The 20,452-nt window shown below is 41.7% G+C and overlaps 1 protein-coding gene across 2 annotated transcripts in view; it reads right to left on the reverse strand.

Annotated features, from left to right (window-relative positions):
- Positions 1–20,452, reverse strand: part of LOC146797515 (inter-alpha-trypsin inhibitor heavy chain H3-like) — a 575,472-nt gene that overhangs the window by 163,180 nt on the left and 391,840 nt on the right. The window contains exon 15 of one of the 2 annotated variants that reach the window (XM_085624529.1): positions 959–1,012. The exons of the other annotated variant lie outside the window; for it this stretch is intronic. Coding sequence (XP_085480655.1) covers positions 959–1,012 — 54 coding nt within the window. The remainder of the gene's footprint in view (positions 1–958; positions 1,013–20,452) is intronic. 2 annotated transcript variants of the gene reach the window in all.

The following is a 20,452-nucleotide window of genomic DNA, read 5'->3' on the forward strand; positions in this document are numbered from 1 at the left end:
AAAAAATATGCTGTCCTGTCTTTGAGTATTAAGGCTGGCTTAGTGGTTGAGTAATAAAGACTATCCTAGTTGTTGAATAAGAAAGTATCTTCTAGTCCCTGAGCTGTAAACAATTCAGTACCTAGGTAATTATGGTATAGTGAACTACTAAGGGCATACACAAGGTGAGAATTTAATTCCATTAGCATAACTCTACCCAAGAAAAAACAGACATGACAATGTTTTTTTCTGTATTAGTGACGGCAAATTATAAGGTCATGGGAAGTAAATGCCTCAAAATTTCCTTCATTGATCAAGATGTTTTTTATAAGAAAGAAAATAAAAAAATTACAATATGGCATTTAGACAGTAGCAAGTATTGCCAAATAGCATTGGCAAAGCCAATACAATCGAAAGTCGAGACCTATTGACTTTGCCAGTGCTTGTCTGTATTTAAGATTTCCAAATGGATTGCACCAATTTGCTCAAAGAAAATTGGAAGATCTGTGAATTGTAAAAACTCTTGAGAATCTATGAAAAGTTGTTTTATTCCCAGACCTGAGTCTATGATAATGAATTGACCTTTGATTAATATTTTCAACCCTGCTTGAATTAGTGCTACGTTGACTGTGATAACACGGCTGAGTGACTGTATTATGAATTTTACTTACAATTGTATTGTTTTTAAATCCTTTTGTCTGCATTTTTGTAACAATGCTTTATTGACATATATCTTTTTAAGGCTATCTGCTGAATAAAAGCAGCTGACTGACAGCCGAAGGAAAACATTTTAGTAGTGCACTAAATGTTGCCATGGGGAGTGACTGATTTTGCAAAGTAATATTCTGCCATGCATTCAAAAATTGTGAAAACAATGTTGTGAAAATGTATGCATTCATCATTTTAGCAGTTCACTTTTCAAACAAATGTAAAGAAGAATCATTTGTGACAATTGTAAAATTGATGACTGGTACCCTACCTACATCTTTTCTCGAAGTAAAGAAGACGCCAACATGGAAGGAGTTTATTCCATCTAATCAAAATATAGATCATAAAATACATTACAATATGGAGTGCATGTTCTTAAAGTGTCAGTGTGTATACTTAAAGACATGGTTTATGTGTCAGATCAACATTTACATCAAAACTTGTACACAGATAATAAATAGTTAAAAAGAATTAAAACACGACTATTAACATGGAAGCTAAAACCTCATACAGGGGTCTGCCAAGCACTCCAGAATATCATACGTTAATATGACAATGTCACAGTCTTTCAATAATAATTTAATTCGTATTATATTATACATATTTCCGTTAAAAATAAGCCTTAGTAAGTTTATATATAATATCTATAAATTCAATTACAGTAAAACATTCGTCCACTCGTTAATATGGAGGAAAATAAGAAAAAGTCTACAAATTACTATCAGTGAAGGTCAATTGATCTCCTAGTCATTATTGACAAACATAGATAAGAAGCAAGGCAATGGCATACAAGATGATCAGACAGCATTTGGAGGAAATATAAAGCAGGGCGACATTGTGTAAGAGGAAGGATATTTTATTTTTTTTTGTGTTGAAATTTTTTATTGAGTTTTTATAAGACGAATACATCAGAGCATATACAACAATAAATAAAAAGAAAATAAATTCATGTTGAAAGGAATCGTGGAAAAAGATATTGATGAATAAATACGATATAAATATGCATTTAAATAAATAAATACTAGTTAATGCAACAATGAGATCAAAACACAGAATGAAATGTAATAAAAATAAGCTATAGGGAAAGAAGAGGGGAAAGACCAAGAAGAATAAAAAAAGTGCTGAAAATATAAATAAATAAAACGAAGAAAAGGTAATTGGATCAAGGCAGAAGAACACAACAACGGATGAAGCAAAGGATGGAAAAAACAAAGAGAAGAGAAAAAACAAAGGACAGAAAGAGTGAAAGCTGATTAATGTGTTTGGGTAGGAGTGGAGGCCGGAGGATCAGCAGCATTTGAGTTAAGAAATGGAGACCAAATTCGGAGAAAAATGTCAGTTTGGTCCTGAAGATTATAAATTGTGCGTTCATGGGAGGCAGTTTGCATCATTGCTACCAACCAATCCTCCTGAGAGGGAGGTAAAGTTGATTTCCAATGACGCAGTATACATATTTTGGCAGTAGCAAGTGAGGTATGGAAAAGGCGGAGTTGTGGTTTCGTGAGCTTTGGGGAGTGACGTAGATCATGCAAGAGAATGTTAGTTGATGTAAGTGGCAATTTTAGGGGCATAGTGGAGTTCAATGTAGCACCAATAAAAGTCCAATAGGATTGGATACTAGGACATTCACAAATGATATGAGTAATATCACAACCTGAATTGGAGCATCTCCAGCAATTAGAATGAGAGAGAAGGCCAGCTTGGTGTAATTTGACAGGAGACCAATGCCAATCATGCAGAATTTTGAAAAGACAAAATTTGAGTCTTGATTCTCGAGCTCCCTTATTTAAACTCTCCAGAAGCAAATCCCATTCATTATCGGAAAAGGATACTGAGAGGCGAGATTGCCATTTACGCTGAAGATCGTGTGAAAGAGATTTAGAAAAAAGATGAGACGAAAAGATTTTGTATATACCAGAAGTAACACCCTTAAATTTCCCCCAGATGTGCAAATAGGATAATATAGGGGAATCTTGCAGGAGCCATGGTGATGATCCCATATGTGTCTTCAAACATTGTTGAAGTTGAAGGTATTTGGAAGAATGATGAAGGGGAAGATCAAATTCTACACTAAGCTGAGAGAATGGCTTAAAATCCCCCTCATGCAGAAGTTGATCCGGACAGAGGATACCTGCAGCTCGCCATTCAGGCCAGGATAACATACGACCATTAATACGGATCCCCGAGTTATTCCATAGGGGAGCTTTAACATGGATTCTTGAGTTTGAGCCTAATAATCTATGACTTCTCTGCCAGGATTTATGCATGGCAGATAATATCGGATTTTTGGGATCAAGACAGCTAGTGCCACTACCATACAGAGGAGAAAGATTCGATTCAGAGGAGAGGAGATGTCGTTCTATTTGAACCCATTGTGGTAAATCTTTGATAACAGGTAAAAAATATGAGATTTGGGAAATATGTAACGCCAAAGAGTAGTGTTCAATAGATGGAAGGCCAATTCCGCCAGATAACTGGTGAGCCTTTAACTTAGTAATAGCAAGGCGAGGCTTAGCAGTACCCCAAATGAAAGTTTTAATCTGGGCATCTACTGATCGAAGTAAAGGTAAGGGGATCTGCAAGGGAAGCATACCTAAAATGTATATAAATCTCGGAAGGGTAACCATTTTAACAGCCTGAGTTCTGCCCCAAAGAGAAAGACCCAAAGCCTTCCATTTATCAAAATCCCGTTGCATTTGGGATATAAGAGGAGATAAATTATCTGCAACCATGTCTTGCAATCCTTTATTAACGAGGACACCCAAGTATTTAAGGCGTGAAGGCTGCCAGTGAAAAGGAAATCCAAAAATGGCGGCTTTTGTGGTACCGTTAGAGATGGGTAAAGCCTCACTCTTGTCCCAATTAATCTTGTAACCTGAAAAAGAAGAGAAATCATTAATAATGTGAAGAAGAGAAGGAATCGACCGGGGAAGACGAGTAAGGGTGAGTAAAATATCATCAGCATACAAGTATATTTTAGAATGTCCAATTGGGAGGGGGACACCAGAGACCTCATCAGATTGACGAATGGTAGCAGCCAAAGGTTCCATAGCCAGAAGAAACAGAAGGGGGGATAGTGGACAACCTTGGCGTGTCCCTCTCTTAATCGTAAAGGTGTCAGATAGAAACCCACCACAATTTACCTGAGCAGAAGGATGGTCGTATAGTAAGCGTACCTTATCAATAAATTTCATACCTAAACCGAATCTCTCTATGACCTTGAAGAGATAGTTCCATTCGATACGGTCGAACGCTTTTTCTGCGTCAAGTGAAAGGGCTAACGCATCTTCCGTTGAGCCGACCATAGTGCATGGGCCAGAGAACGCAGATGGTTCCGGGAGGAACGTCCCGGTACAAAGCCTACTTGAGAATGATGTATCAAAGAAGGCAAGACTTTACGCAAACACGATGCAAGAATGCTGGCCAAGATTTTAATATCGGAGTTCAGTAGAGAAATGGGACGATAACTACTGCAAAGCTGGGGATCTTTACCTGGCTTTGGAAGCACAACAATAATAGCCTTGTTAGAGAGGGGTCCTAGTGAAGATGCACTGTCCGCCTCCTGGAATACGGCATGTAGAGTGTCAATAATATTGTGACCTGCCCATCGATAAAATTCAGGAGGAAATCCATCCTCTCCAGGGGCCTTGTGGTAAGGCAGAGCAGCAACCGCACCAGAAACCTCATCCCTGGTTATTTCACCCTCGAGAATGGCTCTGCCATCCGCCGAAAGAGAGGGAAGATGCACTTTTGCAAGAAATGCTGTCATTTTATCCGAATCCATTTGATTATCGGAGGTATAAAGAGATTCGTAAAAGGAGGCAAACTCATTAACAATGTCTTGAGGCTTTATGCACAAGTGTCCTTGCGCAGATCTGATGGCCGGAATGGCCATAGACGCCTCCCTCTGACGCAGCTGTGCGGCTAATAACCTTCCCGCCTTTTCCCCTTGCTCGTAATGTCGACCTTTCATTTTCTGTAAAGCGTATTCTGCTTTAGATGTAAAAAGACTATTTAAGGCCATTCGGGCTTGCTCGAGTAATTTACGATTTTGTAAGGACGGAGATGTGGTGTACAGGCGAGAATAATTTTGTATGTCGTATTCGAGCTCACCTTGTCTCTTTGCATTTTGCTTATTAGCAATTGCTGCATCACGCATTAATTGTCCCCTCAAAGTAGCCTTCGCCGCAGCCCAAAGAGTCCTGCTGGAGGTCACAGACCCCTGATTAGTAGAAAGATAATCTTGAAGGTGTGATTGCAGTTGGGACTTACCAGTAGGAGTCCTGTGGCGTTGGATATTCATTCGCCAGGGCTTACGTCCAGGCCTAGAAAGACCCAGATCAAGGGAAAGGAGAACCGGAGAGTGATCAGACAAGGCCGCTTCCAGGATGCAGGAATCTGTAACCAACTGAACTGTGCTATGTGAGATGAGGAAATAATCAAGACGAGAAAATGTACCATGAGCCGATGAAAAGAAAGTATATTCCTTATCCGTTGGATGACTGAAACGCCAATGATCAACCAATCCAATATCTGATATGATGTCCCCTAACAAAGTTCTGTCTGACGCATTGCCCCTATCTAATGGGCCAGTTTTGTCTAGAATGGAGTCTTGCGTTACATTCCAGTCTCCGCCAATCAAATATTGCGATGCATTAATTTCGAGCAGCAGGCGGGATAGTTGAAGAAAGAATGTTTTTTTGGTACCCGTAGGGGCATAAACAGACCCTACACAAATGTGAGACTCTCCAATTTTAAGTTTAGCAAATACATAACGGCCATTTACATCTGACCATGTTTTAGAGACAGTGACCGGAAGGGATTTGCGAAGGAGGATTGCTACTCCACACTTGCGGAGGGGGCCTGCGTCTGTGGAATCGTCTTGTTGGACACTGCTATGGATAACCTTGCCCACCCAGTCTCTACAAAGTTTATCTGATTCTAGAGCATCTAAATGGGTCTCTTGAAGCAAGGCCACATCTATATGTTTACTCTGGAGATAGGAGAGTACTTTCTTACGTTTTATGTAATGGGTGAGGCCATGTACATTCCAAGTAATTGCATTAAGAGAATGTGCCTGTGCCATATTAGAATAGAGCAAAAATCAGAAACAGGAGAATGAAGCACAAAACAACGTGTTGAACCAGACAAAGAAAAAAGGAAAGGAAATGACAAAAGGAAAGGAAATGACAAAAAAGAGGGGGAAACAGAAAGAAAATAAGTGTAGACGATACTCTGATTTAGATGAGATACATAAAGGAAACAGTAAAAGAAGTAATGAAGAAAGAAGATGAGATTTAGAAAAGCAATACAGTAATAGAGAAAACTATAAAATATTGAATAGTAGCAAGTAGAGAACAAGAAACCGTAGACTGTTACCCGCGGGTCTGGGCGCACTAGAGCACCGCCGCGGGAAAAGACCCCACAGAAAGAGAGAAACAGTTAGGAATGTGTTAATAATATAGAAGGGAAGCCCAGAAAAGCATTGTAAAAGAGAACAGAAGGAAAGTAGAAAAAGCAAAATAGAAATTGATAAGCGACATTACGTAAGAAGAGGAATCTAACAATAATTAGATGTGAGGTAACCTAAGAGCATAAGGCATGTCATACGCATATCAAAAGAGCCTAGACCAATATGCATGCGAGCAAATAGAATAATACAGCTATAATCAAACAATTAGGCGCCAAGGCACCCAAGTAACTTTAAAACCAGTTAAAAATATACAATAAATTGTAACATGAAGAGCAATAGATACAGGAAGAAAAGAATAACATTATAAAGCAAAGAAATAACAGAAGGCAAAGTGAAAGGGAAAGGAAATAAGGTAGAAAGCGAGTGAGAAAGAGATGAAAAAAGGCAATCAAATATTATAAGAACAGCAAAATATGTCAAAAATATAGTGATGAATTAACAATAGAAACAAGACTCGCAAGGAAAAGGAGTCTACAGTTAATTGCCAATAGAACTGGAGATAACTATTTCCACAGGAGGAAGAATTATTCAGTCCGCATCTGAAGGAGTTTTAAGAGGAGAACGGGACTTATCTCTTTGCAAGTCTTGTGGGAATGTAGCGGCCGAAACCGATTGTAATGCAGATTTCCTATCCTCTTGTGAGCGATGAAGTCGTTCAAAATCCCTACCCCGAGGTCGAGGGCTAATGGGAGGGCGCCTGCTACGATCTGACATTGGAGTAGAAGACTTAGAGGGTGAATGGGACGGGATTTGCTGCGAAGAGGTAGTGAGAACCTCCATATCTTGAGGTTGAAGGCAGTCCAAAAATTGCTGAAGATGTTCTGGATCAAAAAAGTCCTTAGAGACTCCATCTTTGGTAACGCGAAAACGTGCAGGTTCAAATAGACCATACTTGATGTCTAACTGACGTAATTGAGGTCGCATGGAAAGAAAGGCCTTCCGCCGCTCATTGGTTTCTTTGGAGAAATCGGCTGCCATATGGATGCGGTGGCCTTCGAAAGAGAAGGAACCTTGAAGACGAGCAGCAGACAGTAATTGTCTAGTTTGTTCATGTCGAAGAAAACAGGCAATGATCGGCCGTGGGCGCGCAGCAGGATCACCACGTGGAGGACCAATTCTATGAGCCCGCTGTATCTCCAGAGGTGGAGTGAAAGAAATACCAGTCATCTTTGGAAGTATACGACACAGAAATGCACTGGAACTCTGCCCTTCAATGCGCTCTGGAAAGCCAAAAAAACGAACGTTGTCCCTCCTACTTCTGTCTTCCAAATCAATAAGTTTGCTGTGGAAGAATAAGAGGTCTCGGTCTTTGTTGGGAAGAGAGTCCAAACGGTTCTCCACTGTCTGAACTCTGGAGTCAAGAGATTCAATCTTCGCATGAAAGCTGGTGAATTCTGTTTTAAGTGATTTAGTCTCCTCAGCTAATGATGTAATTGTAAGGTTCATGTCATCTAATCGACGACTAACCTCAGATATTTCATGCAGAATACGTTGTAGAGTTGCCGCCGATGCCTGCCCCCCATTAGAGGCCGAAGCCGGGGGTGAAACGGAAGGGGGGGAGGCATTACCTTTTATTGGCATGTTGGTGGACTGCTTAAGAGCTTCTGCAAAAAGAAGTGGCTTAGAAGACTTATTTCCTTGCTTAGGAGCAGGCATTTGAGGAGAATATTTGACAGAAACTTTGAAAATGCGTGAAGGCGTCTTGCCGTTAGACAATGCTTATATATGATCACAAAAAATACAGTGAAGTACCAGGACTTACAATAGCTGCTGGTGTATGGTGATAAAATATCGCAATTCCAGACACTAAAATGCAAAAGTACATCACATGAAGGGGAAATCACTGCTTAGTGATCCCCAAAACCATAAGCATAGAATTAGTACATTTATGAATATAGTATAACTGTCACGATGCTCAAAGGCGCATAAATAGAACTGAGACAAGATGAAACAACATATGCGCGCTTATGACAATAGTAACCACAGTTGTATTTACAAAGTGACCAGAACTGCAAAATACAGGGGAATCATGGCCCATATCAGAGTAGAGAATACACAGCCTGACTGAAAAGATTAACGAGAACACTATAATGACATTGAAATAAGGCACGCCATTATGTGAGTCACCCAAATTGCGCTAAAAAGAGTCATTTCCATGCAGCACCAGTCGTTATCAAAGTCGAAGGGCGCAAAACTGCAACTGTAACAAAGGTGAGGCCACTCATAAAAGGGTGAAAAAGTTAAATTTGGAAGTTCAGTTTTGAGTGACGAATCGGGAATTGTACTTGGTAGAGGATCGCTAACTTTGCAGAGGGTGAGGCGCAAAATGACTGGCTGAGGTGAATGACATAAGCGCCACAACGAAATTGTAAAAGGAGTTAATCCTACCAGTAGCAGACCATCAGCATAACAAGAACCATGACTCCTGTCAGGTAATATTTCTGAGGAGAATAATGCAGCAGACAAAATTGAAGGAGGCGCGGCTTCATGAGGAGGCAGGTATTCAACAGTAATAGCGAAGGCGTGACTTCATGAGGAAGGCGCTTGACAACAGCAGCGAAGGCGCGGCCTCATGAGGAGGCGGGCGCTCGACATCCACAAGAAAGGCACGACCTCATAAAGAAGCGAGCACTCCTCAGAAACCACAAAGGCGCGGCCTCATGAGGGGGCAGTCGCTCTCCATGAGCAACAGAGGCGCAGCTTCAGGGGGGAAGATGAGGCGGTCGAAGGAAGTACGTCAGGCGGGCTGCGTCGGACATGCAGCGCCACACAACCTCGTCAAGACGATCAACACCAGGAAGACTTCGCCGTCACATCTCTGGAACACGCTCAAATCGTGCCCACCACCTTCCGGCAGCCGCGTGGCACGTGAAGAGGACTCCAAAGCCGATATGGGGTAAAATATTTCCGTTAAGAACCCATCCCGCGGCGGAGCTCACTCGTCAGGCGGCCATCTTCCTGCGTGGCCAGACCACACCCCCAAGGATATTTTTTTTAACGATGCACCGTATAAAATTTACAGAAACAAATGAGGCGCACATTAGATTGTGGTGAAATTCTATCACAAGGGCAAACTGCCAGTGCGTTTGGGGAATAAATTCCCTTAGGATGGCCCAACATGCGCGGAATAAAATGTCATTGAAACCTTGCCAATATAAAGTGAGGTCGTGAATTAGTGATGAACACTAGGTATGAGTTTACATCAAAAGAGGTAAAAGATATCTTTGAATATGACATTACCATACATTTGTTATGGTTGCTTTCATGTCTGTTGTTCCACCTTTTAGCTAAAACGAGTTTTTTGATTTGTGCTTTCGGGGTTGATAGGCAATTAGCTGGATTTGTAAACAAAAATTGCAACCCTTGAGCAGACAATGTATCTTTAAAATATTTAATCCAGGGAACCTTCTGTACCTGGTCAAGGGTTAAACAGTCTCTAATGATGCTTTGGGTCAAGGCCACAGCTTTCCTTCTTTATAGTGAGTGCCATAATAGAATCAGGGCAAGCTGAAGTACATCTGATATATAAAGGGCATTTACCTTTTGGAAGGTATTAAAATTAGAGTAACTGCTAGGAACAACTGAAAGTTTTTTGAGGAAGGAGTCTTCCATACTTTGTAGGACATCAACATTTGCCAGGCCCCATACCCCTGCCCCATATGTGGCTACAGATATCGCTTTTGCTAAATAGATGTTTTGAATGGTCTCCAATGGCTTGGATTCTATTTTTTTTTATGATAGAGAATATAGCCAAAATACTTTTTTCAAGCACAAGACATCTGTTGGCTACCATATTGGTCCTTGTGGCAATGCTATTAAATAAGACACCTAAAAAACAAAAGTTTGAGTAATATCATCTTTACGTCCTGCTATATGAAAAGATGGTAATCTTTTGCGATGTTTTCCTGTGATCAAGATAAAGGTTTTAAATTAATTGACCTAGAGATTTAGAGGTGCCATAAACAGGACATACTCATCAATAACTTTTTGTAATGCCACCCTGGTCCTTGCTGTTAGCACAGCGTCATCTGCATATAATAGTATAGGAATAGGCATTTTGTTTACCGTATGGACAACTGTTGCAGAATATGCCAGAGCTGTTTCAACACCATTAGTGTAGATGGAGAACAAAAAGAGGGCCAGGACAAAACCCTGTCTAACTCCCCTGTGGATGGGGAACCATCGTGTACATTCCCCCTGACTTCCATATAGCACACACACCGATGCTTGTCAATACAGTTGACAAATTAAAGATATATTTGCCTTGTCTACACCCATCCCTTTCGTAATTCTCCAAAGTTTGTAATGGGAGACACAATCAAAAGCTGCTGATAGGTCCATGAACGCCATATACATTTTGCCCTTTTTAGCTAGGGTGTACTTAGCTGCAATCAGGTTAAAATTTAAACATTGGTCCTGGGTCCCCTTCCCTTTTTAAAGCTGTACTGTACTGGAATTAAAAATATGTTTTGCTTTGGCCCAATCCTTTAATCTATTTAGTAATAGATGGCCCATTAATTTAACTGTGCCGTCCAAAAGGGAGATAGGCCGGTAGTTTTTAGGCAATGAATGATCACATTTCTTCTAGATGGGAAGAATGATAGTCTTTTTCCATGATTGCGGTGGGCCCACCACTACAATTGCATCCAGCACATTAGTTAAGCAGAGGTACCCAAAGGGCTGGGTTGTCGAATAAGAAATCTATAGGAGGTCCATCAGGTCCTGGGGCCTTAGCGCTGCTACATTGCAGCAGTCCGCTTCTCACCTAAGCCATAGAGAATGTTAAAAGGCATAGTGGGACATTAGTTTCATCATTGGGAGGATTACTTTCCCCTTCAGGGGGGATTCCAAATATACTAATATAGTATTTGACCTAAGTGTCCTCATCCATGAGACCATCTAGGTTTGGGCCTGAATCCAGTTTCAAAAAGGGAGCCCGAAAATCTCTTATATTTTTAGAGGATGCTGCTTGTTGAAGATTTTCCCAAGACTCCTCCTTCAAGATCTCAACCTAGCCTTCCTGGTTTCCTTATATTGGTGTCTCTTGGTTTGCTTCTAAGTGCCCCATGTAAATTGCTGAGTGCCTTAGTGCAAGCAGCATCGAACCAACGTGGTTACACATGTTTAAGAGCCAAGATTGTGCGTGACATGGGGTGTATTAGCTTGCTTCTCATTTCACCCTAAATTGTCTCAAAGGCCTGCAATATACTAAAAGGCATCGATACACGGGTCAAGGCAAATAATTATGGGCCTCATGTAGGTGGCATACACTTTACCGATTCTAAAATACCGAATCATACCGATTCGGTATTTAAGAATCGGTAAAGTGTATGTAGGTAAAAATTCGGTAACTGTTACCGATTCGGAGTGAGTCGGTAATTACCGAATCGGTATTTACCGATTCGGTAATGAGGCATACCTTCCCATTGATGGGAAGGTATGCCTCATTACCGAATCGGTAAATACCGATTCGGTAATGGGGGAGCACATGCAAGGGTGGCAGGGTGTCACATTAACACCCTGTTGCACCCCTGATTCGGCCATGTGTGCACATGTGGCACATATACATGCCCTAAGGGCATGTATGTCTGCCACATTGCACACTTCTAAGCGCTATAACATGCGTTTACACATCCATACTTTATTTACCACCAACTATTAGTTGGTGGTAAATACCGACTCCAAACAACACGCACACACTCCCCCTACATCTCATTTCTGTATTCGGAATTTACCGAATCGGTAAAATTACCGATTCGGTAATTTTACCGATTCGGTAAATTACCGAATACAGGAATGAGCCCCCTACATGTCACAAGCCTAAATACCGGTCGGTAACGGTATAATTACCGAAAATCGGCCGTTACCGACCGGTATTCGGCTACGTACATGAGGCCCTATATCTCTCTGAGTGGTTCCTACAACTATAGGTATCAGTTTGTCTTTATTTATCTTTGTTCATTTAGGGACTATACTATTCTTTCTTGTTTTATAGGGTGCAGGGAATGTCCTCGGTGGAAGAATGGAGCTTTCTTTCCATTTTAGTTGGCAGGTTATAGCAGCATAGTCACTAAATGCTGTGATGAGAGTTTTAATGTTGCTAAAGAAGGATTTTAGGGGGGCCGAGAACACCAGATAACCGATGCTAGAACCCTGTATATTAGTCCCAAATGTTTTTTCAAGGAGACTAGTGATCTCATCATTTGGGTTAATAATATTCAAATTCCTTATGGTCATAAGTCTGTTCAATGAATTCCCATAAGAATTATGTAAAAAAAAGAGGATGATGATGGGCTGTCAGGGCAGTATCAATCACCTTCTCAAGCGAGTAAGTGACCTGTGACATCTCTCCTTCAAAATTGTTATTATAAAGGTTTATTATCAGCAAATCATTACCTTTGGGGCCTCCTCCCACTAAGAGATGGTAATAAGGGGGTTTCCTTATAAAAGCTTAAAGTGTTTCTGATCAGTGTAAGTAGACCCCCCTCTTGCTCTTTCTGCTCTTGGGGCACAGCTAGTGTGTAGAAGGAACGAAATCCTTCTATATAGTTTGGGCCATTTTCCCAGGTTTCCTGTAGATATATTACATCGAAGGATGAGCCTAATTCCTTCAAGGTCAACCAACTTCAACCTAAGCCCTGATATATTCAAGGTCATTAGTCTTTTCATGTCAACTTTTCATGTGTCACTAACCATTGGGGTTGGCTACAGGATAGATGGGTGGTTTGTGGGCCAACCTATCTCCCCCCTGCAAATCACATGCTTTGAGTCCTTCCAAGACAGCAATTTGGTTATTTGCGGGTAGGGCCATGCTATAATGATGTTATCTCGCATGCATGGGGGTGGGGGAATGATGGTACTACCATAACCAGTGTCGTTTGTGTTTACTAGTAACGGTTTAAAAAACAATTCTAATGGCAAAGCATGAATCTGAGTGGCAGTCAAAGAACAATTGGGGAGTATGCCCAGCAAGTGCCACACAAGGTGATGATTATTAAATATAATACTATACAATCCCTTGTGAGCGATTTCGCAGAATTGCCCACCCACAGCACTCTCCTGGCCATGAATATATGATTTGAAACGTCACGTCTGCCTTTATCGTACTATGACATCTAGTGTAAAGCTTTAAACATCAATTGCTGTGTTGACTCTGAGTATGTTTCAATTCAGGGGTGTTTTCCAAGATAATTACATAAGGGCAAGCTGCTGGGGGGAGATTTGGATTTAAATGGGTCTTCTGACAATTTGCGCCCTCCCAAGTTTCCCCATATCATAACTGCCTCACTCTATTCGTAGCTTCCGTTCCAATTACAAGGGGGGGGGCCTTCCGACCCCACGTGGCCAAAGCAGGTTGTGGGGCCTGGCCGCTAGTGAGAGGAGGTGTGGCAATTTTAAAGGGAATGGGGACAGCAATTAGGTAATAGGGTAGGCAGATATCTTCCAGAATTCACTGATATTACCTGGGGGTAAAAGCAATAGAATCACCTCCCCACAGAGTCACCCAAACCACCTTGTCTCTTTGATGAGATGCTGGACATTCACACATTGCCAGTTGCTGAGATGTAGCAATTGAATTAGTGTTGCTGTTCAGTAAGTTTAGGGATAGATCCTGCGTGACCTCTCGTGCTGTAATGACCCTCTCATGTGTACCAGTTCCTCACATGCTAATCAGGGCTAAACTATCTTCGATCATTTTTAGTCTATCAAGTAAAGGTTGAAGGAGCTGGGAGATCTCTGTTCTATCTCAGCATAATGGGTCTCGTTCCCAGTAAGTATATACAAATTGGAGCCGGTTCTAGCACATGTTTCCCCTCCAGAGGGTTTGCACAACCTCCTTCCTTCTCTTTTTTTTCACTGGCAGTTCCTTAGGTGAATCATGATCTCCCCTACTGGAAGCTATAAGATTAGGGAATTGTGCTATGACGTTAACATTAGGGGGTTGGGAGGAGGGCCTTGCATCACTTATAGACATTAGTACATTGTCCATTCTATCTGTAATTTGTAGCGGGGTCTCACCTATTCTACGGATAGCCAGCGTTCAGTAGGCTCCATCTCTTTGAACAGGGTGCCCACATCTCCTGTAAGAAATGATCCCAGGGTGTTGATGGGCTCGACCCCATGGTCACTAGATTTTACCTTCCGTAGACTATCCTCCTCTGGGTTCCAGCGGGTGCGGATGGGCCCGCCCTTGTGCTTAAGAGCGTGATATGGGTGTGATTCCTCCTCCATGGGCTCCTGGTAGCTGTGGTCCTTTCCTGGAACAGGACGGAAAACAACAGGGGACCTGTAAATGGCATCTACACCAATTGTGGGAGAACGTTGTGCTTAGGAGTGCAAGAGGGGCGTGTCTCCTCCTCTGTAGGCTCTTGTTTGCTGTGGTCCTCTCCTGGACTGGGACAAAAAACAGCAAGGGTCCCGTGAATGGCAGCTACACCAGCCGTGAAAGCATGCTGTGCTTCAGAGCGTGAGAGAGGCATGTCTCCTCTTCCGTGTACTCCTGGTTGCTGTGGTCCTCTCCTGGACTAGGACTGAAAACAGCAGGGTTCCTGTGAATGGCGGCTATAACAGCAGAGGGAGCATGCTGCATTTACAGGTGCAAGGGGGCGTGTCACCTCCTCCGTCGGCTCCTGGTTGCTGTGGTCCTCTACTGGACTGGGATGGAGAATAGAAGGAGTCCTGTGAATGGCGGCTACACCAGCTGCGGCAGCATGCTGTGCTTAAGAGCGTGAAAGATGTGTGTCTCCTCCTCTGTGGGCTCCTAGTTGCTGTTGTCCTCTCCTGGACTGGGACCAAAAAGAGCAGGGTTCCTGTGAATGGTGGCTACACAAGCCGCTGGAGCATGCTGCACTACAGAGCGTGAGAGGGACGTGTCTCCTCCTCTGTAGGCCCCTGGTTTCTGTGGTCTTCTCCTGGACTGGGATGGAAAAGAGCAGGGGTGATATGAATGGCAGCTACACCAGCCAAGGGAGCACTCTTTGTTTAAGAGCACAAGATGGTGTGTCTCCTCCTCCCTTGCTGTTGTTCTGTCCCGGACTGGGACAGAAAACAGCAGCGGTCCTGTGAATGGAGGCTACATCAGCCGCGGGAGCATGCTGTGCTTATGTCTCCTCCTCCTTGAGCTGTGTATGGTGGCTAAAATCAAATTTGTAGAGGATGGTTCAATTTAATAATGCACAATTCTTCCAAAATGTCTGTTCTTGCAAGATCAATGTTATGACCCATTGTGACGCATTTCTGCTTGACTTCGCAAAATACCAGTTCCCAGTGAATAGTGCTCAACAATCAGAAACCATAGATGAGGAGGACTAGCCAGATTCAAACAGTGGTGCAATTGTGATCATTTTGACGCAGAATCAACAATAAGTCCAAGTCCCAAGCACCTGTGATCCACTATCAGGCATTTTGGAGACTGACTTTCCGAGCTTAATGCCACATGTACCATGCATTTTATCGGTTGCAAACTGCCTGATTCGCGGGGATCCCTTCCTCTTTGGGAATTTTTGTAAAAATGTTTTTTAACAGGGGTTGTGGTCCCCCGGAACACTTGCCTACCCTTTAAAAATGAAATGAAAACTTCTCATTTTTGTTTTTTCAATGCAGCCCGTTTTTTTTTAAGGAAAATGGGCTACATTAAAATAATTGCTTTATTTGAGAGCAATCACAGACATGGTGATCTGCTGATCCCAGCAGGCTACCATCCCTGTGATTTGAGTGATTCCTCATGGGTCACAAATTGTGACCTGCCTCATTATTGTTAATGAGGTAGGTCAATTTGCGACCTTTTAGGAAATGCTAAATTAAACTCATGGTCCCAAAGGACCCTACAATCAGCCCAGCTCTCCTACTCCATGGTCCCCCGCACCAGAAAGACCAGATCGGGAGGCCGCTTCATCCCCTTCATCGCGGCCAGAGACTGGAACGCCCTACAGCTCCACCTCAGACAGACAACACCACTCCCCATCTTCATGAGAAACCTCAAAACTTGGCCCTTCGACAGACACCCTGCTTGATGGTTTTGAACAGGAGGTACGCCTGCTGCGCACGGAGGCCTGCAATCAAGCCATAATTAACTTGCCGTGAACCGGCGACACACTGTGACCCTCTGGCTTACACCGGACCCTGCCGGGTGGTAGGGCACATTCCACACAGTGCACCAGCGGGCAGGAGTTAGCAGCGGCCGCTTACACAAACTTCACTCCTCATCAGCCAGGCTAGCTTGATTACAGTAGCATGGAGAGCATGGGACCCACGTCTAGGCATACCCGCCCCACTCGCGGTGACAAATGCAAAAAGAACATTTGATGGACAGAATGTTGAACAATGTCAAACATTTACCCCAGTACAGAGATCTGGGCTTACATTCATTGTTTTTTTGCTCCGCATGCCATTCCAGTTTAAACCCAGCCTTATTCAAATCAGTCTCGACCCTGCTCCCCATGGGAACTGTCCAGCCCAATCTGCCAGGCCAGGTCCTCCCTGGACTGGGACCAAGCATCCTAGGACCGGTTTTGGTGTTTCACCTCTCATCAGCTTCGCAATTCAGGCTGGACTGTTCCCATGAGGAGCAGGGTAAAGACTGATTTGAATATGGATGTGTCCAAACTGGGTGGTGTAGAGAGCAAAAGAATGATGGATTTAACCCATATCTCTTCACTGGGGGTGAATGTTTGAGTCATTCAGCATTCCGTCCATCATTTGTTGCTGCAACACATCTTTGAAGTATGGCATAAAATATTGAATGCTTCTGGCTTGCTAATCTTTATGTCATTGTTGTGGTGGCTGCTCATCAGCTCCTCTTCCCTGCCACCAGGACGCTGTTCCCACAGTGAGCTCTCCTGGGCAGTTGCTGTTGGTAACCACCAGCACTCATATTTGGGGACCAACTCTTCTTTTTCCACATCGGACATTTCCAGAGAGCAAGAGATGGACAAACACAGGGGAAAGAAGAGAAATACAGAAATACATCATATAGGGAGAAAGCAGGAACCTGCAAGAGTGAGACAAATGGACAGGGAGTTCCTGGTAGTGGACTCAGGACTACCCACCCTTGATATTTGGTGCATCAACATTTAATAGCACTAGTGCGAGCTTCTGAGCAGCACATCTACATACCCCGCAGGTCTGGTTTGATCCTGCTGTGAGGCAGCCTGATATAATGATATTATGATGCACAAAAAATTTGGGAACTTCTATCTTCCTGTTGCGTTCAGTAAAAAGGAAACATTGCAATTCGGGCTTCTAGACAAGGTCAATAATTTCATTCATTTGGTTTTGGTTGGTGGAACTGTTCTACAATTCGCTGTCTTTCCAATCTGATTGTCAGGCTCTGAACAGTATTCACATAATGTTGACCATGACACAGCTGCATATTTGATTAAATTCAATATGTCTCCCATGTGAAAAAAAAGATAAAAACAAAAATTCAATGCCACAGATGTTTTGGGCATGGCATATGTGGCTGTTGTACTGTTACACCACAAGGAGACCTCTGGTACAGCCCTAGAAATGTAATGGATGTAATGATGCAATGAATTTCAAACCTTGGTAAATACACTGGGCAGCACTAGAGTCCCTGTTTTACGGTCATTGTTCCACTTCAGACTTGGCTACGTTCCAATGGGGACATGCCAGCCTGATCTGACGGGTATGCCCAGATGTGGGTCCTGCATTAGTCTATGCCATGAAACACAATCTGCATCTAACTGATGAGGACTAACACAATTGGAACATGCCTGGTGTTGCTTGTGCTCCCATGAAAAAAAGACATAGCTTAGCATTGCAAGATGAACTGTCCATTCTATTTCAGGGCAAGAATGATTGTACATGCGTGTTTCCGGTCTGCATGGTGTACTGGAATGTCACCAGTGGCTGGGATGAATTCAAGCATTCCACCCATTACCTTTCTGTTTCTTTTCCGATGTCACCACATAGCATATTTACAAAGCATCCGTGTAGGCCCAGCCAGTCGACTTTGCCTGGCATCACAGGCCTAAATTTGGAGACTTGGAAATTACAGTTTGGAATGCTGGACCTGTGATCCTTTCACTGACAAAATATTGACTACCAAAATATGTACATACAAAAATATTGAGGTAAAATGTTGATTTTAAAAAAATCGACTCCTTATACTTATAATTACAATTACAAAAATCTCGAAAAAAATATGCTGTCCTGTCTTTGAGTATTAAGGCTGGCTTAGTGGTTGAGTGATAAAGACTATCCTAGTTGTTGAATAGGAAAGTATCTTCTAGTCCCTGAGCTGTAAACCATTCAGTACCTAGGTAATTATGGTATAGTGAACTACTAAGGGCATACACAAGGTGAGAATTTAATTCCACAGAATTCTTTCCAGTGAGTCCATTAGCATAACTCTACCCAAGAAAAAACAGACATGACAATGTTTTTTTCTGTATTAGTGACAGCAAATTATAAGGTCATGGGAAGTAAATGCCTCAAAATTTCCTTCATTGATCAAGATGTTTTTTATAAGAAAGAAAATAAAAAAATTACAATATGGCATTTAGACAGTAGCAAGTATTGCCAAATAGCATTGGCAAAGCCAATAAAATCGAAAGTCGAGACCTATTGACTTTGCCAGTGCGTGTCTGTATTTAAGATTTCCAAATGGATTGCACCAATTTGCTCAAAGAAAATTGGAAGATATGTGATTTGTAAAAACTCTTGAAAATCTATGAAATGTTGTTTTATTCCCAGACCTGAGTCTATGATAATGAATGGACCTTTGATTAATATTTTCAACCCTGCTTGAATTAGTGCTACGTTGACTTGTTTTTAAATCCTTTTATCGGCATTTTTGTAACAATGCTTTATTGACATATATCTTTTTAAGGCTATCTGCTGAATAAAAGCAGCTGACTGACAGCCGAAGGAAAACATTTTAGTAGTGCACTAAATGTTGCCATGGGAAGTGACTGATTTTGCAAAGTAATATTCTGCCATGCATTCAAAAATTGTGAAAACAATGTTGTGAAAATGTATGCATTCATCATTTTAGCAGTTCACTTTTCAAACAAATGTAAAGAAGAATCATTTGTGACAATTGTAAAATTGATGACTGGTACCCTACCTTCATCTTTTCTCGAAGTAGAGAAGACGCCAAGATAGAAGGAGGAAAAAAAGGAAAGCCAAAATACACAGTTAGTACATGTTAACCAGAGTTACCTAGGTAGAATCTAAAAGGCATGCAATAGGAAAGGAAGCACAACAAGTAATACTGGAATTGTTGCCATTTCCTGTGACAATATTTTTATATTGTTTAAATTAGTGTACAATCAGTCAGGCAAAGTCACTTTATTCGATCTAATCAAAATATAGATCATAAAATACATTACAATATGGAGTGCATGTTCTTAAAGTGTCAGTGTGTATACTTAAAGACATGGTTTATGTGTCAGATCAAAATTTACATCAAAACTTGTACACAGATAATGAATAGTTAAAAAGAATTAAAACACGACTATTAACATGGAAGCTAAAACCTCATACAGGGGTCTGCCAAGCACTCCAGAATATCATACGTTAATATGACAATGTCACAGTCTTTCAATAATAATTTAATTCGTATTGTATAATACATATTTCCGTTAAAAATAAGCCTTAGTAAGTTTATATATAATATCTATAAATTCAATTACAGTAAAACATTCGTCCACTCGTTAATATGGAGGAAAATAAGAAAAAGTCTACAAATTACTATCAGTGAAGGTCATTTGATCTCCTAGTCATTATTGACAAACATAGATAAGAAGCAAGGCAATGGCATACAAGATGATCAGACAGCATTTGGAGGAAATATAAGGCAGGGCGACATTGTGTAAGAGGAAGGATATTTTTTTTAACGATGCACCGTATAAAATTTACAGAAACAAATGAGGCGCACATTAGATTGTGGTGAAATTCTATCACAAGGGCAAACTGCCAGTGCGTTTGGGGAATACATTCCCTTAGGATGGCCCAACATGCGCGGAATAAAATGTCTTTGAAATCTTGCAAATATAAAGTGAGGTCGTGAATTAGTGACGAACACTAGGTATGAGTTTACATCAAAAGAGGTCAAAGATATCTTTGAATATGACATTACCATACATTTTTTATGGTTGCTTTCATGTCTGTTGTTCCACCTTTTAGCTAAAACGAGTTTTTTGATTTGTGCTTTCGGGGTAGATAGGCAATTAGCTGGATTTGTAAACAAAAATTGCAACCCTTGAGCAGACAATGTATCTTTAAAATATTTAATCCAGGGAACCTTCTGTACCTGGTCAAGGGTTA

This window comes from Triturus cristatus, chromosome 9 (assembly GCF_964204655.1).
Source record: "Triturus cristatus chromosome 9, aTriCri1.1, whole genome shotgun sequence".
NCBI classification, from domain to species: Eukaryota; Metazoa; Chordata; class Amphibia; order Caudata; family Salamandridae; genus Triturus; species Triturus cristatus.